This window comes from Brienomyrus brachyistius, chromosome 1 (assembly GCF_023856365.1).
Source record: "Brienomyrus brachyistius isolate T26 chromosome 1, BBRACH_0.4, whole genome shotgun sequence".
Taxonomy (NCBI): Eukaryota; Metazoa; Chordata; class Actinopteri; order Osteoglossiformes; family Mormyridae; genus Brienomyrus; species Brienomyrus brachyistius.
The window spans coordinates 23282310-23305942 of NC_064533.1; the positions used below are offsets into that span (position 1 = coordinate 23282310).

Below are 23633 nucleotides of genomic sequence, written 5' to 3' on the forward strand. Positions count from 1 at the left end.
AGAGAAGAGCCAGTCCCAACCGGGAAGTTGCGGTGTCCGTGATGTGCTGCTGTATTTGTTGACTCCATAGTGATGTTCTCCCTCCTCCCCTCCCCGTTCTCCCTCCCTTTTGTGTCTTTTGACGCAGGAGACAAAAATCGATTGCGTGCGAGTCGCCACCAAAGGTAGGACTCGACGCCGGCGTGAATCGAGAGTCGAGTGTCCCTGTCAGAGTGGTGTCTGAAATGCAGTGTGTTGCCGAGTGTTTATTTGGCATCTGTCCAGCACACGTTTCACAGAACTACTAATGTTTCGGCATGCCTGTTTATCTTTCTTCCTGATGCTCTGCGTGCATTTTTCCCTCCAAGTTCTTCTGCCCAAATCTACTTGGTTATTTCTTGTGAAATGACCCGAGTGTCAGCTCCATGTTTCCTCCAGCTCAACCGAGCTCAGAAATTAAAGTGGACCTTCTTTGAAATGGGGTATCTGTTACAGTAACGTCATATTTAGTCAAAAAGTACCAACCAGAGTCCTCGCGTACCAATGTGTATCCGTCCCTCACGTTTCGCTGTAGTCTGGCCTGCATCTGCATGTCAAACCAGCACTGTTCTGCAGGACTTGATCTTCAAGTCTCCCGTCTGAATTATGGAGGATGGTAAATGTGCTGTCAAACAGGCTGACAGAAAGGAGTTGTGGGAGGTGTTCAGTGGTTCTCAAAGTCGGTCCTCGGGCCCCACTGCCCTGCTTGTTTTCTAGCTATCCCTGCCCTACACACTGCCGATTACCTGGATCAGGTGTGTTCAGTCTATCAGAAGCTGAAAGACAGCTGGGACTTGTGTGTGGGGCAGGGATAGGAGGAAAACAAGCAGAGCAGTGGGGCCCAAGAACCGAGTTTGAGAACCACTGAGTTAGTTGGTCTAGGTTACACATCTGGGCAGATGCCAATTACAATGGACTTGCTTCAGGGTGACAGAGGGGCATCACGTTTCCATGGGTGACCCTCAACTCCACGTGCTCCCTCTCCCAGATACCACGCAGCGCTGGTTTTGAATTTAATTGTGTGCAGATGGTACGTAATCTATTTTCCTTACTGCGTGCCATCTTTCTAATGGGACCCAGGCTGTTCTATGCAAATGAGATATTTTTTATTCCAAATGTTTCGCTCTGTTCCCTCCTTTTTTGTGGTATTTGCTGCTAATCTCTGCAAGTTAACAGCCGAGTCACTAAAATAATCTGTTTATTTTAACCTGGACTTTAACCTGTGATACCCATTTTAGAATTATGGCAGATTTTAGTTGGAGCGTCTGTTAAACTCAACGCCGAGTGTCGAAAAAGTCCGCCAATCATGAAACGACTGTCCTACGGCCAAAGTGACAATGACAATGTGTGATTCTGCTCCAGTACCCAAAGAGAGTTAAAGAATAATTCTCCCACACTGCGATACACAAGACCTTCCCCGCACTGTCAGTCCCCTGCTGCTTGAGGGGTAACGGTACACCTGCTACTGAAGTGCTAACACGATCTCCCACACACAGAGGTCTTCCGGCATCCACTCTAATGTTGGTTTGCGCTGTGACTAATGATCCTGTGTTTCTACGCCCAAACCTCTGGCTTCAGTCTGTCCTTTTTCTTCCCTTCTTCTTCTGCATGCCGGACTGGAAACTCTCCCTTTGCCATTAGCTGCCATAATCGCGACTCAGCTCACCACACCCTACATACGCATCGCCCCGGCAGCCGGCGACAACCAGCTCACAGGTCAGATCCTCCGCCCTTCCCCCACGCCCCCCGCCTCATGCCGCTTTTCCCCCAGACATGAGTCTCTGTGATGGGGAGGCTGCATCCTTTGGACGGTGCTGCAGAATGTGTGTGTGACCTGTTGTGAGTCTGCGGCTGCCTGTGTACCTTTGAGTGAATCTCTGTTTTCTTGTGCATATTTATGTGTATCTGTGTCTGTCTGTGTATAGGTATGTCAGCTGTGTGCCTGGCTCACGTTTCCTCACCGTATTTCTGTCACAGTTAATTATATTTGTATGTTATGTATCTCTATGAGTTCATTGCTGTGTTTAAATATGCGTATCTGCTTTTGTGTTCTTGCGAGTGTGTCTGTAGTGTCTTTCATTTGTTTTATGCTTGCATTTATGGGTACTGACCTACTGTGCCATGAAAATGCATGCAGCTAATTGAAGGCTAAGCATTCATTGACGTTTGCTGGTAGTGAAAGTTTTGCAAGAAAGAAGTTGCATGTAATGGTGGACACTTGCCGGCGCTTGTCTAAGATGGCCCTTTTTGATAGCTATCAACAGCTAAAGCTAACCATCTGAGTGCGATTTGGGCTTTCTGATAGAGACACTCTCCTTGCTGTAGTCACGCATCCCCACCAGGGTGTTCCTACCTCCCTGTGATTTCGTCCAGGCATAGCGTGACCCTGTAAGATAGGGGAACGTGCTGACGGATGAATGAATAAGACACTGAAGATCGCGGGATGACGATGATGAGTTAAACCTACCGCAAGTTGCCGCGCTCCTTTTAAACAAGCTGTCACCGCTCCTTGTGCCCATCAACCAGTTACCGTCTTTGGACAACTATGGAAGTCAGCCGGCTATCAGCGCACATTCTGCTGACATGCACCGAATGAATACAAATGAAAGCCCACACACTTGTAATGAATGCTTTCATCAGTACACAAGCTTGCCAGGCCCTGACAGTCCCTCCATTCATTTTGAATGGATTGAAAGGTTGCCTGAGGCTGAATTTTACTGGCTGGGGCAGCTGGGCACACGTCAACGTAAAGCTCTGATAGATACCTAAAGCCGCGTGCCAGTCCCACCTTCATTTTGACACGATCGTAATCCCACCTTGTGCAAAATAACCGTTATTTGCAAATGTTTTTGAATAAACATGGTCTCATCTGAGATCTGTACCTACATTATATCCCAGGCTAAATTCCTGCCTTGTTCAGGTTTGTTTTGGCAGTTTGATGCATCACAGTCCTACACTAGTGCCCAAAATCGTGGAAACCCCCAGCATTTTTGGCATTACGCTTTAAAAACACACAAATATTGACAGTACTGTATACAGACAATCAAAGGATGTTATAAATATCATACATTGGACGATTAAATAATTAACAGTTGAATGAAGTTTTGTCTGAAGCATTTTTAAAAATCGGTTTCCACAATTTTGGCCACTAGCGTACCTGGAGTTCCACACAAACTTTTGCGTGAAGTTTCAAGCTCCCACATCTCAGGCTAAATGCATCTACTAACCTTTATTTGTCATGTGATTTATCATGTGATTTTTGTCATGTGATTTGTCACCTGTTCTTCTTTGCTGTATGCGAGATATTTGTCATTCGGCTATTGGCAGTCCCATCCATAATACGGTACAGAGTGGAAATATTAGGTGCATCATATGTTGAGGGTGGTGGGTTGTGGCAGGGGGGTGGGGGGGGGACTCTTTATATTTCAGTGTGACAGGAATTTAGAATGAAACTCATGACGACCTCAGATTTATTTCCTTATTCTCGCCTCTCCTTGAATGACCTGGACAAACCATAAGGAAACGAGCAGACGACTGCAGCCTCTGAAGCCAGTTCTGTCTGCCTTTCTTTATACCTCCAGGCACGTTTGGGGCTTGTTATTTAAATAAGGAGCTGAATCCCGTCTCTCGGATCCTGTGGCTGGCTCTTGGTGACCTCTTTCAGAGCCACAAGTGCTGCCCATCGTTGCTTGGCTGGCGCAGGGTAGTCAACATCTCTTGGCATGGCATATACTGCTGAGCTGAGGAACCCCCCAAGGCCCCCCCCACACACACACACCCCAAATTTCCACAAAGCACGGTTAAATTCGATTAGCAACATGGGCACCCCAGCTATCAAGCGAAGGGCCAGCTGTGACCATCCAGGACGGATATTCTTATCTGGCCTCCAGACACGGCAGATGTGACACTCTGTGACTCAAGCTCACGTTCGGCTCTCGCTGTTCACCTTGAGGCGTCCGTTGTGTAGGAAATAGGAGTGGAGCGTGCAAATGGGGGCGGGGGGGGGCAGAAGCTGAGCTCCTCCACACAGCAGCTGGGAGACCCCAGGAGTAACCTCAATCCCTGCTACTTCCTACTTACAAGGGTTCGAATCTTCCTACATGCTTTTAAATAGGCCCTGTTTCTCCCTGGGTGATATTTAATGGAAATTCCAAAAATAATTTGAAGAATAAACAGGAATTCTGCTGCCAAAACCTTGTTAAAATAAATAAACGTCATTTATTTATTTTGCTGTAATAGCAATTTACTCCAAACAACAATTATTTTGTTTTTGCACTGGTTGGTGATTCTCAGTCAGCATCTAGACTGTTTGTAATATTATCTAGACTATTGTTCACCTTTATGTAAAAAAATACAAAATAAATGTGTAAAAAAAAATATTCACGGGGAAGCTCAGAATTAAAATGTTGAGTTCTGGGGGTAGCTAACCTGTTGGAAGAAGCGTCACGATACGAGAGCGTCGGTTTCACCACTAAGCAAGTCGATAGATGGAAAACAGGATTACACAGGGCAGCCACCGACATTGATATCAAGCAATTTTCAGCGCATAAAAATCTCTCTGCATGGACTTCAAGCGTAAACTGCAGCAGAAGTGCCTCCTAGCTATGTTACAGGATGAAAAGCATACAAATTCAGTATGCAGTGCATAAAATTTCATTTCTATGGATACCACATTGTTGAGTAGTGCTCATAATTAACTTCATTTCATCACACGGCAGATGAGACTCATAGACTTTTCCCACATCTTATTTTCTGCACCCTCATTATTGTTCTGCTTAACTTTCTTATCCAATTAAAAGCTCAAGTTTACTTTTAAATGTATCTTCAGGCATATACTGCCCTTCACAATAACACATAATTGCATAACACTTTAATCAGGAAAAATGTAATACTATAGTTAGCGAAATGTTCCTATGATATTCAGGGTATCGTTTCTCCAGTAATAGGATTTTTTTTTAAAAAAAAGGAATGAAAATGGTAAATACTTAGTCATTCTAGAAAAGCACCAGATATATGGTGTATTCACTCCTTGTGATGAAAGTTTCACAAAGTATCCAGAATGCCATAAATACTTTCTGTATAAGTATATAAAACTAACACACATTATACAGTATATCCCTCCCGCCCATCCGATGAGTTTACAAAGGGTTAGGGTTATGTTCCACCGGGACCCGAAGTGTTGATTTGGTCTTTGGTGCCGCTGCCAGTTTTCCTGTTCCCCACCCTCAGTCAAAGTCGGAAGGTCGCTTGTTTTTCCATGATCGTGAAAGTCCACTGTGCGTGTTCAGCACTCTGGGATGAATTCATTTCCCACCAGGGGGCTTTTATATTTCCCCCCGGGTCATCCCTCAGCACTTACGCGTGTCAACAGCAGTGAAATGCAACTTTTTTTTGAAACGGAGATGGGTACCCGGCAACATCCGTCACCACGGTAACGATACCGGGGAAGAGGCATTGCAATGGATGCTGTCACGTGCAGGCGGGTGGAATAGATTCTGCCGGACAAATTGAGCAGCTTTTCCAAACTATTTTTCACCAAAAGCTCATTTAGCATGGGGGAGGGGGCAGTGGATATTTTATTGGCCAGCTCGTTGACATGCCGTCACATTATATCAGATGCAGGTGCTTCGAGGCCCTTTTCAAGGAGGCGTTTAGCCAAGCTCTAGACGGTGGTTATCGCGCTTGAACAGACGTTACGGCGTGCGCGATCCCCATTGCCGACTATGTCGTGGATAAATACCTCAGATGGAGGCGTTTCTCGCTGTTGCTCCTCTGTTTGTGACCCACATTTGAATTTTTAAGGAAATGAAATACAATTTCTTACAATGAGAAAAAAAATTGAAAAGAACCACGTAGCAAGTTAATAAATTGTGCCTTGTCCCACCTACATATAGAAGGACAGAAGGAAAAAAAAGGTTTTGTTAAAGGTCAAAAAAGAGAGATGAGATAAATGTGCTCTTTATGTTTGCTTGACATCGGTATGATGGCAGCTGGGGTATTCAGTAACCCCTCTGGAAGGAGTTGCTTGTTTGTCTTCACATGCCGCTGGAAATCTATAAATGGCCAGAGGGAGCAGAAGCCGGCCCGATCCGCCTGCGAGTTTCGCTTAATAAGTAATTCGCAGCACCTCTTCTGGCCCGCGGGGGTATCCTGGCTCGCAGAGACCGGCACCGATTGAGCGTGAGTTTCGCGGGCCGGAGAAACTTGGCAGCAGCATTACTGCAGTGCCTCTGGAATGGGCATCTTTGGCTGGCATGCGCCGGCAAGGTCTCATCTGCATTGATAGCTTCCAGAATGTTCTACATTGCGAAATTACATAAACAGATGGGGATATAAAACCACCGTTGAGACTGACTTTAACGGAGCAGTTTGATGAGAGGCCCAGATTAATTTCTGCTGAAAGCTCGAACTCTTTGCTTAACGGAATTATGCTTGTTTTGTGTGTGTGTGTGTGTGTGTGTGTGTCTGGATTATGTTTATATTACATTGTGGGGATCAAATGTTCTTCTATTTTTCATTTAGCATTTAATTTTTCAGGTCCCCACAAAAATCTGTGACTGCAATCAAAAAATTAAAAATGCCAAAAGTCCCGCATTTTATTTGCTTACTTATGGTTAAGGTCGTCATGTTGGGATTACAGTTTTCCCCCCAAAAATGAATGGAGAGTCCCCACAAAGATATAATTACAAACCTTTGTGTGTGTGTGTGTGTGTGTGTGTGTGTGTGTGTGCGTGTGTGTATTAGAGGTTCGTAATTATGGTGATAGTAGGTAAAACCTTCTTTGATAAAATTCTGAAATCTGTATGTCAAAATTGTAGGAATCAACTTGGCTAAACAGTTGACCAGAAGCATATATATTGTGTCACCCTCAAGTGGTTTCCATGTAATCACAGTTTCTTTAGGGATTCCTTTTCCCAGTTTACCTGAACCCCTGTTGCTTGCAGGAGCGGCCACCCGGAAGCCTGATGCCGTCGAACCCGAGAAGCAGACGGACCACACAGTCAAGGTAGCTGGGGTCATCGCTGGCACCCTGCTCTTCGTCATCATTTTTCTTGGCGTGGTGCTGGTAATGAAGAAAAGGTAAGTAAACCTGCCGACTCGCTTAAAGCCTGTTTGAATACCTATGGGTCAGGTGCACGGAATTCCACCAATCGTTACCACAGTTACGTTACAGTGTAAATAATTGCTTGCATTCCAGAGCTGATTCAATTGTAAATAGTAGTAACAGGCCAATTTACACGTAGCGGCATGTCTCAGCTTTGAGATTCAGCGCAGAGCTGTCTTCCAGATTATACCGTAAGAGCTGGGGAATGCAGTATTAACACGGCTCAGCTATATCGACCTCTTGCTGAAGGCAACAAAGATGATCTGTGGATGCTTTGTTTATCGTCTCAGGGGGTTTCAGGTTCCCAAAAACAAGTTTAGAAATACAATAAAATAAAATAAAATACTTTGCTACTGAAGTTGTTGCAGCTAATCAGTTTGTTGTCATTCTGGTACGTAAGGTAATAATCTTGAGCTATCTGTGAGTGGGAAAATATACAGTACGTTGCATCCAGGCCAGATGAACAACAGTCGCTACAATTAGTCGTGCATTTTCTGCAAGATCAGTGTTTATGGGTATCTGTGTAGTAACAGTAAAGAATAAAAATATTGAAACGGATTGCAACATTTGGAACTGAGCATCAAGTAAATTGCGTTTGTATCGACACGCCTCATTAAAGGGCCTAACAGCCCAATTTACCCACCACAACAAAGAAATGATTCTGTCAGACTTCTCAGTTTCGATGACCTGGCAACAGGAGTACGAAGTTATTTTTGGGGGGGGGGGGTTATGTTACGAAGGGGAAAGAGAGTTGGGGGAAAAAATGAGATAAGACAGAAAAATTGATGAAAGTGCATTTTGCATGGAGAGGCCTTGGGCGATTAGCTGCAGGCTAGTTTAGGGTTAGCAGCGTTCCCGTGTCGGGGAAAGGCACTATTCCCCGCACCCTTCTACCAATCCCGCGCTCTTCAAATATCAGGCTGCGTCGCACACACTGAATACCGCAATAACACATGACGACTCATTGTCATTGGTTTGCTGTAGATTACTATGGCGTACTTTGCCGAAATTACAATGATTCAGAGAATCGGATGCAAAGAGGGACGCTGTTAAGAGATCAAACACTGTTTCAATGCCCAGAACTGATGATGTTTTGGGGTTTTTTTTCCCCACGTTCTATTGAACCAAAAGTTCTTTGATAAGGTGATAATGGCGAGTCATTAACACATGGTTTTCTGTGTATGTTCAGTGAAAATATCACAGCACCTATAAAAATATGTTGATTATGCACAGTGGTCTTCGAAAAAAATGTTGGACATGTTGACACGATTATACTTCATAAATCTTTAATATGTATTTGCCGATTTGAAAATGCGACCTTAAGAAAGAGATTAAATGTGAGTTTCTGTGATTGCATATCCCCCTCAGAATTTACCCTGAAGGAGACATTTTACTGCACCTGGCTTTTGCAAAATAGCCACATATATTTAAAAAGTGGACAGCAATATTCTGTTTTTAAAGTCTGTTCTTAATTCCACTGCCTTCATCTGGTTCCCTTCTAAGACCCGTGAAAGTCCTCTGTCAGCCTTTGTGTCAATACCCATGATGCATCATGATGACAAATTCCAAAATGCAGCTCCTTTAATAATGCGACCCCCCTCCCAGCCTGTTGATCTGTGTAGTAGAGGGACTCCTACCCCTCCCCGCCCCCAGACAATCACGCATATCTTGTGTCCAGTCCAGTAACCACCTTGCTCTCACGTTCACGGATAACCTTCGCTTAGGCCACCATATCTGGTTTCGTTCATTTATATATTTTTCGGACATTAATATTTTACTTTTCTTTCCTTCATTCCATTCCCCTTCCCCCCCACCACTGCTTAAATCCTACCTCCACCCCCCCGGCAGAAGAACCTATCACTCCTACACTTACTACCTGTAAGTAACCACCTTGTGCAACGTCACACTTCCTCCCGCACCTTCTCCATGCATGACTAGCAACTCTCGCCCTTTTAAAGAGCAACCATGACATCATCCCAGCTTTCGCTCAACACTGTAGATTTGCATTTTCTATTTTCTTTTGCCGAAAAATGTCCATGCAACGATCCATTCTCCATTTTTTGAACACTGCGGCCAATGTACACCAAGGTTTCCCTCCCTGCTAGAGAAGTTGAGACTTTGCATGCTGTTTAAAAGTAGCCTCTCAGTACGATTAGGTGCTTGGCCCTTTTTTTGGATTATTCGAAAGTTCAAAAAAAGCATCAAAAATAGGTAATTTATTTCTTCTCCTGCTAATATGATTTTGAGTATAAAAAATCTATTGACTTAGTTCAATTTGAGCTGTCAGAATTGTGTGGACGCTAATCTCTTGCATTTGCTGAGAACCATTCAGTACACAGCCCAGTGGCCTTTTCTCTTATGCCTTCTGACTTCGTGGCTTAGATACCCAGGATTCCATGCGGACATGTGACCCTGCCCCTAACCCCTCCCCCCACCAGGCTCCTCCCCATCAATGTCCCCCCCCACACACACACAAACCTTGCTGCTGTTCGTCTGAGAGCCCTTGTTTATGTCCTTCTCTCATTTATTCATGGATTTATTTCTTTAGTATTATTATTTTATTTCTTGCATGGTCTTGTTGACAGCATGTGAGCCCCCATACGGCAGCGCTAAAAGCACTCTGCTGTTCGCTCCAATGTGTGCTCCAATGGATCTTCTTCCGTTTCCAAGCCCAGCCCTGAATATGATTTTAATCTGCTCCTTATGTCGCACATCACTAGGCAATAAAGCTCCATCAGCTCTGTATTTATCAGCTCTTTAAGGCCTCCTCCTCTCCAGCAGAGATGCTGCCCCATGGACCCGCAAATCGGCATAGCAACTCGCAGATTTTGTCGCCATGCTCGGCGTTACGTTGCGTGCCGTTTAATGCGATTCATACGGTGCGATTTGTTCCGTCCACCAATTGGTCAGAGCAGAAAAGGTTAATTGACTGAGAGTTCAGCTGAAACCCCAGGGTGCGCAACATGTGAGACGACAACGATTACACAGCCCAGGGTTTCCTAGATAACAAATGTAGCAGCTAGCTTGTGTGCTTTACCGAAATTAAAATAGTCTCTCCTACTGTTGAAAGTAAAAGTAAGAAAGTAAGACTTTTTTTGGAAGCCCTGAATGGCCCTAGCAAACACCACCCCACTCAAAGGCGTGCAAAGGCGATCGCTTGCAGTTAGTGGGACACTTGTGTAGAGAGGGAAAGCAGGTCAGTCAGACTCAGTTTGCGGACACCCCCATCTTACTCACATGACACTTAAAATCCGTATCCCCCAGACTTCATAAAAAGCTTTTGTGACGTAGGGATTGCTCTCTTCCTAATGAAGCTCTACTCTTGTACACTGTTATCATATATAATATGTATATATACTGTATTCCCTATGTCATAGTCCCCAGTACTACACGGGGAGCTTCGTTTTTTCAGCTTCCAAACCGATTGCTAGTTTTTCAATTGTCAATACTGGTATTTGTGTGACCTTTGACCCCTGATACCTCCTGCTGCCAGATCCTTTAAATGAGCAGAGGGGGTCCTGGTCTATCAAACACCATGGTGACCACATGGTGTGCCGCTTCTTATTCCACCTCGGCCCTGAATTGCTTAACGGAACCTGCTTTTATTAGTGATCCGAGGTTGCCTGCTGCTGCAGGTATAAATCCGTTACTGACATCGAGGTTCCCCGTTCCTGATGTTAAGGAAATAACATTCAGAATTGTGTTTGTTTAGGTTGTGTACATTAGGGGGGGGTGTAAAATGAAGAAATTGCCACTCAGATTGGGTAACAATATAATAATCATTACAGCTTAGGTATGGCAGTGCCAGTCATCCCATCAGGTGACACGGGCCACTGGCTTAGAAAGCCAGTTTGACATGGAGCACTGGTGGCGAAGCTGGTAACTCGTACTGAGACACAGTATGTACCTCGCACCTCCAGGGTTGTGGGTTTGAATCCCATCCCTACTCTGTGCATGTTGAGTTAGCATGTTCTGCCTGTTTTCTACAGGTTTCCCCCAAGTACTCTGGTTTCCACTTGTTGTGCAAAAGAGAACTTAACTGTGTGCCTTACAATGGACCGGCGTGGCCCTGAGCATTGTTTCCAGTGGTGCGTGGGTCTGGCCTCATGCTTGCTGTGACCCTGTCCAGGCGAGAATCTTCAGAGATGGATGAATGATCCTTCAGCCTACGGAAGGTTTCTCATTACTTTCCCAGATAATTTTTGGTGGACTTTCAACTGCTGAATAAAACATGAGTAGGTGACTCTTCTGAGGATGCAGGGGACCCCCTACTCTCCTTTCAACAGAATCTTCAGGCTCTTTTCATCAAAGAAAGCGAAAAGAGACCGTTTAACACCCAACTTTTAACAGAGTGTGCCGAGCTTGTTAAAGGCTTAATTAAAACCTTAAAAGTGAGGCTAACCCAAAAACAGGAATCAAATTAATTGAAACAAGGGATGTGCATTTGCTTCACTGACAAACACTGCACTCTAAGGAAAAGTGGAATGGATGGAATAGAAGGTGATTTCACCCAGAGCACAGGGACGTGAGTGATCTACTTTCATTGGGGTCACAGTTCGTTGCCGTGCCAACAGTACTCGACAGCTTTGTTAGCGGGATAATGACTAGTCCAGCTGAACAGAACAAGGGTATAAGCATGCGAGGAAAGCCGGTCACAGTTAACATTTTTCACGCTGAATTTTATATCGGGAATTTTTCTGAGGATGGAAATGGTATCATTAATTAGCATGAGAATTAAGGTTAGCCCAGGCGCTTTCAGCAAACGGGTCGTAAAAAGTTACAACTGTTAGCTGCCCATCGGATGAAGTGGGACTGGCCGGTTGATTATGAAATGCTTATGCTGGTCACGTCACAGCAAACGCAGACACCGGATTACCCCCTAACATGCTGTTGTTCCTAGCCTGGGGTCTTCTCAGGCTATCTCTAAGCGTTCTAGCATTAACAGAAAATTCAGTCGCTCGTCCAGATTTTTTAAATGACATTCATGATTTTGGTTATTCGTGAACTGATCGTGAACAATTAAATGGGAACATTTGTGGAACTTGCCAAAAGATCTCACAGATGACAAGTAAGCCAAAAACAACACTAAAATGGTTTGGATTCCATAAAATCATATAATATATAAATGTATTTATATATAAATATCAAATATTATATAAATATTATTAGGGATGCACTGATACCGATAACAGCATTGAGTATCAGGCCGATACTGCGCTCATATACTCATACTTGTTCTCATAAAAATTGTCCAAGAACCAATACCTATATATCAATTACCTAAGTACACCTAGGTGTACGCCTTCTTTGCTCCTATGAAAAAAGAACACTACCAAGTGGACCAATCACAGTTTTAATTATACACTATTCAGTAATTTAATTTGTACAAGACTGTAATATGAAAAGCATTTGAAACAGCTATACTGTATTTTTAAAAAGTCAAGAAAATTCAATAAATAACAATTGTCTGGTTTATTACTGTATAATCATGTAATAAATATACAAATGTTAGATGCTAATCTGCCTAAGACATAAGGAAAAAGAAAAAAAATCCCGGCTATAACGATCATCTGGCTATAGCGATCAGTTTCACCCAGACAGGCATGATCATTATAACCGGTTTCCACTGTATATACAGGCTAAATATACTGAAATGTTACATTTTGTTTTACAAAGCTAGGAAAACGTTAAGTTAAGCCTGATGTTGCCTTAAAAGAATGATTACAGTCTCTTTTACTCAGTGAGGCAAAGCATACAGCCTATTAATTAAACACTGGTATCAGATTGGTACTCGGTATCGGCCGATACCCAAAGCCCAGGTATCTGTATCTTAATCAGGATGCATCCCTAAACATTAGTGAAACATAATATTTGCTGTTATAAGCGTATACCATATCTTTAATATTAGAAGTCTTGGCTTGTGTAGGTCCTGCATGTTTGTCTCGGCAACCAGCCTCACTCATGCGTTAGCTGCAGTTGTGACCGTAGGATCTTGCGTTTCTCACAAAAACTTTTAAACCTTTCAGTGCCATTAATTTTTGCCTTTTTAATAATGGTTTTAATAATTGCTCCCAATGCGTACAGTAGTAACTTTGTATATGCAAGATAATTATTTGGATGGTTTGTATATTACATAAAAAGGTCTGGATAACAAATGATGAAACAATTTGACATGCAAAGTGTATAATACAGTACTGTTTGTTCAGAAATTGGTAATAAATACTTTTTTGTTATTGGTCAGGCTAGCAGACTGTTATGGGTTGAGGTTAGGGCTACCTAAATATTATGTGTGAATTTTCACATTCGCCGGAATCTGCCACCCCTAGCAAATGGGTTACTGTATATTCATTGCTAAAGTTCAGGGCACTTTATTTGTGCTTCCAAGTTTCAACAAATTCTGTTTGTATGGAGCAAGGATCTGACTGGTGAGGAAAACATTTCTGTGTCTTATGCTACCTTAAAAATATTTAAGGTGTGTTTCAATGCATAATTCACCAAAGAAACCTGTGTTTTTGAACGAGATCCTGGACTGTTTTAAAAATACTAGTTACATAACAGTGAGAAACAATTTCAACAAAGTCAGTAGTTGTATACCATTGTGCAAGGACCAGCTCGGGAGATGACACAACATGCACGAATGGGGTAGCCACGCCTCATAGGGGGCCAGATGTGGCAGGACAGCTTAATGTTTTGCTTTATGTTTTTTTTTGCGCCAGGTTGTTCCCCTAACAGGGTTCCCCCTTTTTTGTTTTTTCAAGGGTGCTTTTCCCTCTCCTGTCTGGGTCAGTCCTGTAGAACCTGCAGACTCTCCAGTTGAGGCCAGTTGTCACCCGCATGTCCAAAAGTGGCATAAATACCAGAATTCTTTGTGTACAAGTTGGAGAGGGTAGCTAAAGGTTTTCAGATGAGTGCAAGCAGGCCTTGTGCTGCTCATTTGGATAGATGGTTGTCTCTCTTCTAGGACCATGTGTTCGGCCTCAAAGACTGTTAACTGTGCATTTGCACTCAACAGTTTCCTGTTTCCTTGTTCATCTCACAGGTGCACTCTCAGGGTTGACGGTTCAAATTCCCCCCCCCCCCCCCCCAAGCCTGTGCGTGTGGAGTTTGCATGTATTTCCTTTGGTACTTCAGCTTCCTCCTGTAGTCTAAATACCAGCAGTGAACTGGTATCCGTGCCCTATGATAGACTGGCAGCCTTATTCACTACAGTGCCTGGAATAGGCTCCGCCCCCTCCCCCCTTACAAGATAAGCAGTTGGAAGATGGATGGTTGTTTAACAATTAGCTGTGAAGTTGGTGAATTTGATAGCCAAAGCCACTGTCACAGGCTCCACCTTTTCACAGGCCCTAGGTGAAGTTTTACTTGGGAGGGCCCCCCCAACCAAGAAAATGGATGATTCTTTCACTTCTTCCCCAATTCAGATAATTCAAGAGCCCTGGGAAGCTGTGTGTTCTGCCTACAGCTAGAGCCATTCACAGGGCACAGAGATGTTGAACTGCAGTATGATGGTTCTTCTCTCTACTCCACCTCTGACCTGTCTTCTAATGTGACCATTGCCTCCCCGCCAGGGTCCCAAACCTTCAGTCAAGACAGTTCAGAACCTGCCAGGTCTGCCAAACGTATTTAGTTATTAGATACATCATTTGATATGCATGAGTCTCTTGAAGCCAATTTAACGGACAGAAACTTACATACCCAGTTTAGATGAAATATTTATATGCAATATTTTAGAATTCCAGATGGGCCAATGTGATGTGTACAGGCAGGTACAGTAGGAGAGCCCCTGGTCATCTTTGGGATCAACCTGTGGAGAAGAGATCTTTTAAAAATGTCTGCAGTAACGTTTTCATATGGGGGAATCAATGATTCATGACGCAAAGGACGGTGGCAGACTATCACGCTCTCTATAGATTTAACAGATAGACGACACTGCGTAACGAGTGTTATTATACTCCTGTGTAAATAATCCAGTACCAGTGTTGCTGGATCTACCTTCCCAGCCTTCCCAGTTTTCTTGCGGGTAACATCATTGCCAAGACGACTTTGTTTTGCGAGTCAATGTGGCCCTTTACTCAGATGGCTTAACTGCGCAGTTAAATCTCCCCAGCACACAGGTGTGCGTGTTCTGGATTTCATTTTAATGCTGCTCCTTTGGGGGTGAGACCCTATTAATCAGGGGCTTGGCATGTGTGTGTGCGTGTGTGTGTGTGTGTGTGTGTGTGTGTGTGTGTGTGTGTGTGTGTGCTCCTGAAAAAAATGGCTTAATATCTCTGCATGCTCTATGGTCGTCGTCACTCCGGTACTTTGACCCCATGTCTCTCATAACTTTTTCTTCCTCTCTTTTCATGTTTGTTCAGGGCTTATATGGATGAGATGCCTTCTGTTTCATGACCCACTGAAAACAACATGACTTGTATTTTTCCACTTCCTGGCCTTTTCAGGCCTTAAAATCAACTTGTCTCAATGACAAAAGAGATACGTTTATATAGAAAATATTTCACTTCATATGTCATTGTGAAGTGAGTTAATAATGTATTTGATATTTAAAAGGGGATTAAAAATGATTACATGCACGTATAATGTGTTTTAATTAGGAGATTGCGTTGGAATCTTGATATTCTATTTTATATAGTGCATTTTCACAATATTACATTGTCTCAAAGCACTTCAAGTGGATATTGGAGATTAACGGGGCATGTTCACTTTAAGGATGATTGATTGTTTCATATTGGTTCATATTAGTGAACTGGAGGTGTTCAGCATTTGCCCGCCTCTGTGAAGATCAGCTGTATCAAACCAGCTAATCATGCTCAGCGAAGCCAGTCACTCATTTCCAGCCGACTGATCTCACAGTTACGTGCCATCAGTGGTCATGATTTCCATAGGAAGTGGTGCGTGTGCTATGGACCAGTTAGTTATATGCAGGCCCGGTTTCTGCTGGCCAATGATTTCTCCAAAGTTTCTTTTCTGTGCTTCAGTATTTCACCAGAGATCTTTTTGCAGGAACAGCAGGGGGCGTGATGTTCAGTAAGGTTGGGATAAGTCTCAGGGAGTGATGCTATAGAACTACCATTGAGTTTTAACTTATTTCTCATTGGGGTTCTGATCCAGACACATTTTGGGGATTCGATTGTTGTTGATTTGTGTGAACGTTTGGTCCATGATGTTCAGGCCACAATCCGGGGCGTCCCCTGCCAATGCAGAATGAACGCCACAAAGAAAGTTATAAAACAGTATTTTGCCACAGTTTTTAATCATTTTGTTGAAAAAGGCCTTCAATCCAATGATAGTTACTTAAGATGGGAGATGTTCTCCGATGTCACCAACCTATGGATGTTCTCCCTGGTCCATTTGTTAAGTCTGGATCTCTACCCTAGTGGCTGTCAGATGTAAAGGTTAGGTGTTACCTTTCTTTCCAAAGAGGGTAAAACATTTCTGCAGTCTAGTTTCTTTTTTCATTATTATTGTTAAACTGTCGAGCTTAGCCCCCTAGCCCCAGGTCACTGAGAAAAGGCTCCTGCAAAGCATCAAGATTTATATGGGAAATAATAAATAAAGTAGGGTTATGCGACAGCCGTCTGGACAGAGAGCTACACTCTCGGGCACATTAATGGTGCCTGTCTCTGGAGGGCCCGTCGGCCATAGCTCCCAGCAGCTCGGTATACACACCTCCAGCCGTTATTTATGTGTGTCTGCCAGCCGGGAGGAAACTTTCTTTCTGGACTTTTTCGGGCTGAGTTTGCTGCTTTTTCAGGGGTCTGGTGAAAATATTAACTGAAAAAAAATGAACGTTAAAGGATAGGATGGAGGAGTGTAACTTGAGCGGGTTAAGAGAGAAAGTTCTGGAGGAGTTCTTCTGAGAACCTTAGCTGGACTCCCAGGGTAGTGCGTGTTCATGTGAAGGACCCTCTTTCAAGCTGCGATACGACCGACCTCCTGTGAGTTATTATCTTTAACAAAAACTAAAACTGCAAAAAAGTTTTTTTATAAATTATAATATAATGACATGAAAACTCACAGCTTCATTAAAACTATGAATATTACTTCCAAAAACACTGAAAATAAGAACAAACACCAAATACTTTCTGTTACCAGTTTTACTATTTGGCTACATTTTTTTATTACTGGTGTTTCACAATGTTGCTTTTAAACCATTATGAATAATGTTTTACCCATTTTGAGGACATTAGTACATAATTTGTATAATGTCTTAATGTAGAAATCAGAGACAAATCAGACAAATATCTGTATAAAATTATGAAAACTAAAATATATAAAAAGTAAACAGAAATATATCTTTGAAATGCTAATGAATAAAAATTAACTGAAGCTAAAATAAAATGAACTAAACTAAGCTGGATTTCACATGCAAATTTAAAATAATATAATAAAATAATATAAATAATATAAATTATAAATAATATAAAAAACTAAATGAAAAATCCAAACTGTAATGACACTGCTGTGCGGTTTGCATCGACCTTCCTGGTAACTCTTCTCAAGGAGAGGCAAGGCTGAGGTATAAATAATCGAAATGTTTCCGAGCGTAATCCCCAAGTTCTAGCCCCCCCATGCTTTGTGTCTAAATTTGACCCGAGTCGGTGGAATGATGCGGATTAAAGCGGGAAGGTTATTTTTTCGGAGAGACCGCCTCAGATAAAACTGCAGCCCCAAGCTGTTGCATATAGCAAGCAGTCGACAAATGGGTTGAAAGCGTGGACCAGCACGTGAACCGTGGACCAGCACGTTAACCGTGGACCAGCACGTGAACCGTGGACCAGCACGTGAACTGTGGACCAGCACGTTAACCGTGGACCAGCACGTGAACCGTGGACCAGCACGTGAACCGTGGACCAGCACGTTAACCGTGGACCAGCACGTGAACTGTGGACCAGCACGTGAACTGTGGACCAGCACGTGAACCGTGGACCAGCACGTGAACCGTGGACCAGCACGTGAACTGTGGACCAGCACGTGAACCACTGAGCCTCCAGTCAAGGGATTTTTAAGCATCATTTTGAGCTTTTCTGGACCAGGCCTCGTAATGCCAAAGCTGCACAAAGCACAAATATCATGCGGATGGTGTCGTTCGTTTGAACATCCCCTGGCATCAGTGCACAGTGAATACGGATGGTGAAGTCCATTCACATTGCCTCGTGTCACAGAAAAGCATGGCGAGGTTCTGCTTTGCCGTGTTTTGTGTCCCTCTGGCTCCTGTTAAGTCTTTAGCCAGGAATCGCTCTCATTTCGGATTCCACTAGACTCCCATGTCTGCCAATAGCTATTGGATAGTAAACAGGGGTGTCATTAGAGATTTATGAAAAGCGTGGATGAACCTTTTCTGGGGGGGGGGGGGGGGTGAATTTAATGAAAATAGTAAAGAACATTTTCTAAAGCCCCAGCAACACCCCCCGGCAGTAAAATATGTCAGCACATAATGCAATCCTTGTTCTCAAACCAATACCTGTATTGGAACTCACGTGATCTCCAGCAGAAGAGGTGATTCACACAACTTAGACAAGTTAGAATCAGCTAATCATTATTTCTATAATCAATGATAGAGTGGCTCTAGGTGGACTTCCTGTGGGTTACGCTTGTAGTATTTTATTTTATTTATCGTGTAGTTATTGCCTTTTAAAGAAACCACAGTTATTTAAAGCACAGATGTTTATGGTCTCGGCACCTCAGGGCTCATCCTGCAGACACAGGAATGTGAGGTGTTCTCTCTGCCGACAGCGCCGGCGCTCTCCCCTTTTGTGACTTTTTCTTCGTTTCCTTCACCGGGAAGCAATAAAAAATGCTTTCACATTTATTTTTCCATTTGCTTTTGTGCCCGTACCCCCGCTGCACTTAGAAACTGACCGAGTCTTGACATTTTCGAGGAAATAGCCTGGCCGCGGCTTTTAGAAATCCTCCTCGCCGCCGCCGCTTGAGGAAGGGTCTCGGTCACTCTGCTCCCCGGTGGATACAGCGGAGCCGAGATGCGGTTTGAAAGGGGGGGGGGGGAGAGAACTGTGCAAATGAAAAGAGGCGATGGCTCGGCGGCGAGCGTGGCCTTTGGAAAGTGAAACGGTAGGAAAAAAAAAAGAAAAGATCTCGAAAAAAAAATGCTCCTAGCTTTTAACGTTATCGAAAAGGCTTTCGGTATATAAGGTGGATATGTGGATTTGGATTGCGCTGGAAGTTTGTTTTAGACGGCCAATTGAATTCAGCGAGGGAGTGATAACGGTAAATGAGAAGAGATTGTGCTTTGCAGATTAAATAGCATACTATGCTGATTTAGCATTAATAATATATTTTATTTGCAGCCTGTCCGCTGTTGACGGGGGAGCATCAATCCTGCTAACAGAATGATAGGCACTGGGAGGACGGACAGGAAGTGATGCGTCCTGGGCATGTCCTAAGAGCTGTCCTACCTCACAGTTCTTTAGTCACTGACAGTCTAGGTCGTTTCACAAAATTATACAATTCCTTGGTAAGACCCCACCTAGAAAATTGTGTACAGGTTTGGTCACCTTAACTTAAAAATGACATTGCTGGCTTAGAGAGGATTCAATGTTAGGCTACAAGAATGATTCCTGGTCTTAGAGGAATGTCTTATGAGGAGAAGTTAGCTGAGCTGCATCTGTTCAGCTTCGAGCAAAGGAGACTAAGGGGGGTCTTGATCCAGATATATAAGATTCTACTTAGAATGCTGTTGAGCCAAATACTTCAGTGATCCAAGAACCTGTGGCCATAGGTGAAAATTAGTGGGAGAACATTTTTAACTGGATTTGAGACAGCACTTCTTTATGCAGTGTGTACTTAGAGTATGGAATAATGTAGTTCAAGCTGAAACCTTGGCTTCCTTTAAATCAGACCTAGATAAGATTTTAAACACCTCTAAGCTACTGAGTTCTTCCCAATTGAGCTTGATGAACTGAATTGCCTCCTCTCATTTCTTAATTTCTTATCGCCTTATGTTCTTACATTAGTGAAAGAATGAATAAATTAATAAAGTTTAAAAATATGAATGTTTCTGGGGAGAGCTAGTTATAGAGCTGACTTGATAAGTGAGATCTCCATTCGCAGTGATGAGCTAACTGGCTTGCGTTGCACTGTCTGCTTCTCCTGCTCCTGGATGGGCCTTGTGAGAAATCCCCACTGTGGAAGGAGAGTCCAGCTGACTAATCTGTGATGGAAGAAAGACTCATCAGACATCGGCATCATTCTGCTGAACCCTACAGTCACAAACGTAAATAACTGCAAACTGCATTTTCCAAATCATTGTTTACATCTGGGATAAGTACCCAGAAAGAACCAGAAAAAAACTATAGTATCACACTCATGTATTTTCTCCTCACATCTCCAACATTTGAGATCACCCAACATTTACTATTGGCCCGTGATGTTCGGCGTGATCTTAAACAGCAGGGGGCGGCATCCTGGTTCCTTGTCAATTGCCCAGCTGCCAGTCTTGCTGCAGATTTCTCGTAATATGACGGACTGTGTTAAATATCGCTTTTGTCAACATATTTGCAGTAGCAGCTAAACTATTAGCTCCCTGTCGGGCTGCCTGAGTAAATGGCTGCTGGGAGTGGGCAGGATCCTGTGGCCATATGGTAGCAAGGCTCCGCACAGTTTAATAAAGAAGATTGATTTGGGGAAAGTCAACAAACAGAGAACTTCGTTAGCTTAGGACCTTACAGCAGCATGCGTTCAGATGATTCTGTGGGGGGGGGGGGGGGGGGGGGCGGGGTCCATGAATTCAGTCCATTACGTTTCTGGTTGTTTTGAACCACCAAGAATCCATAGAAACGATTTCTTTAATTGTATTTATAGGCCGTTATGGGTAAAGTGGAGTTTAAAGTAGTCTTGAGCTCTGGATAAAGAGCTTTAAGGTTGCTTTGTTGTCATTATTGTCGAGTTTTGTGTTCAGCTTCTCAGAATCTCAGTGTGAATAGATGTATAGTGCGATGCTGATCGCGAGCTGTGCTTTTTAAAAGGCCTCGTCCGACACTTTAATTTGCGTTTTAATGCGAATGGCGGGAGCAATTCATCCTGAGCGGATGCTTGTATGAGGATTAAAACAAATAACAGATTCCGGAGATGACAAGTGGTTACAAACTTAAGCCGGTATTTGCAAATGCCAAGATTAGGCTCTGTTGCGTTTGAAGGGGGACACTGTCGCTTTGAAGTTTTAATACCTTGCCAATCCCTTTTAGTAATCTGATTTTATTAATTGCGAACACCAGGCTGTTAGCCTGAAAAACGGTGCATCTCCGACACAAAGACCCACGTGATTTATCTCGTGCGGAGCAGCAGCTCTGTTGTTCTGCATTCAGTTAAATACTGTAGCGTCACGACTTGTCATCCTCATTTTCTTGAATCTGTTCTTCCCCACTAATTCTGTACCATGTCCTGGGAACACAAGTAGCCCTACTCTTCGAGGCTTGCTTCCTCGATCTCAATCGGCTGCAGTGAAAGGGCCCTTCATTTTCTCTGAGCCGATATATTTTACCACATTCCAGATTCCTGGCTAAATCATAATTATGATGTAGCTATTTATTGGTTGACAGAACTCAGAACACTTTGTTGCCAGTATGGCAAATATACCAGAATTGTTTGTGATTAGGTGCCGAACATGAAGTTCAGAACAAAATTGCAAGACACGTAGGAGAAACACTTCACATTACTGTACAATACACGCAAAAACTAAATAATACAATAGAAATGAACAAATTTACAGAAAGGACGTCAGTGTATATGTGTTGACATTTTATTTAGCTTCTGGGCAGTAGACTTGCTAATAAAAACAATAAAAATAAAGCAAGTTTAGAAGGCGGAGCAATCTACTTTAGAATCTTTAAATGTACGCCAGTGGCCAAAATTGTGGAAACACTTCCAAATTTTAGAGATTGGAGAACTTTGTTCAGCTGTCACTCCAGTTACTTATTTAATCGCGACGTGTATGATGTTCATAACATTCTTTGATTATTTATAAACATTATTGCCAATATTTGTGCAGCTATTTTTAAAGCGTAAAAATGCTAGGTGTTTTCACAATTCTGGCCACTAGTGTACATGTACATGTCATGAACTGGCGGGGCGGTTCACCTAGACAGAACAAATTTCTTGGTGCAGAAGTATCATACATGGAGGCTGCTGGCCTGCGATGAGGATCCTGATCAATTCGGACAGGGATCACAACAGAGGACTTTCAGCATGTAAATGGGCTGTGTACGCGAGAGCCAGCACAAACTCACTGGTCTTCCTCTGCACTGGTGAGACAGTTGCCGTTGTGAATCTCCATTACTTAAGAAACTTGTCTTAGGGAACAGATTAGATTAGCTGTTGATATGTCAAGGGGAAATGGACCTTTTCACGCCCGTCCTTCACTATAGTTGTGAACATGTGCTAATGTGCAGCACATGGCCATTAAAAAGGCCGTACACACAGACGACATCGTGCAATATCACACCAAATGGAGAATGATTTCTGGTAAACATCTGGCTAGATATTTGCAAGTCCAGTCCTGTTTTTTGTTCCGCCCTGGGGAGCTACAGTAAGTCGACTTTGATCTTTAAGTGCCAAAATGATGATGGAAAAGGATAGACTTTGGAGATGACTGTGGTTTATTTATGTTTAATGCTCGGTTTGTGCAGCCACTTTGTATAGGGCTCAGTCTGAACGTGTGCCTTTAAATCACTTTGTGCTACGGGGAATAGATTGGAGCAGGAGCCAAGGAGGGTACATTAGAAGGAGCATCTCCTTGCACTCTTTGTCCCTTCTCTTCTGCCCCAAGGCGATTCGGGGGGAGGAAAGGAGGAAGGAGGTAAGATGTCATTAGGTCTTGCTGATGTGTGGCTATTCAGGGAGAAACAGGGGTAAGTCGCTGTGCTCAAGGTGGATGGCGTTACCCACATGCTAATCTAGAATGTTCTTTTTTTGTTCAATGACAGTGTTTATTTTTTCTCTTCACGTGGCCGTTGAAAGGGCTCTACAGTATGTTTGAAACAGGCAAAGCTGGTGGGCAGCTGCCAGGGTTGGTGGGGGGGGGGGCCACAGAAGTCCATTTTGCTCAGGTTTTGGGGGAGAGGAAGGTGTCATGGAAAGGTGTTAGCCGCGGCATCTGTGGAACAAAGGCTCCTGTGCCAGTCTTGCTAAAAGACGCCCTTCATCTGTAAATGAAGGGCCTCACTGCCCCCATCAGCTCCAGTCCAGGAATAGCTAATCGGGAGACTTCCCGGGGGCCTCCTTGGTTTTTATGCTGACGGGGGGTGTGGTAGCACTAAAATTTACAGTGCCACCTGTGTGAAGTTTCAGGGCTGAAACTCCAGGCCCTGAGACACAGTCCCATTGGCAACTACCTTAATGGTCAGATAGACTGGGAATACATTTAATAACCATCGGTTTAGATGGTAATTGAGATTAGCATCCGTAAAGAGAGTGAAATAACAATTGACACAGTGAACCGAAATGAAGGCTGACCTGGATATTTTGAGATTCAGTTGTAAATTTTACGGCCCTT

General features: G+C 43.4%; 1 protein-coding gene across 12 annotated transcripts in view; it reads left to right on the forward strand.

Annotated features, from left to right (window-relative positions):
* Window positions 1-23633, forward strand: part of LOC125744386 (receptor-type tyrosine-protein phosphatase mu-like) — a 200150-nt gene that overhangs the window by 132702 nt on the left and 43815 nt on the right. For 5 of the 12 annotated variants that reach the window (XM_049016138.1, XM_049016147.1, XM_049016183.1 and 2 more), the window contains exons 13-16: window positions 128-164; window positions 1660-1734; window positions 6963-7098; window positions 8972-9001. In XM_049016138.1, coding sequence (XP_048872095.1) covers window positions 128-164; window positions 1660-1734; window positions 6963-7098; window positions 8972-9001 — 278 coding nt within the window. The remainder of the gene's footprint in view (window positions 1-127; window positions 165-1659; window positions 1735-6962; window positions 7099-8971; window positions 9002-23633) is intronic. The other 7 variants (XM_049016157.1, XM_049016169.1, XM_049016209.1 and 4 more) reach the window with 3 other exon arrangements.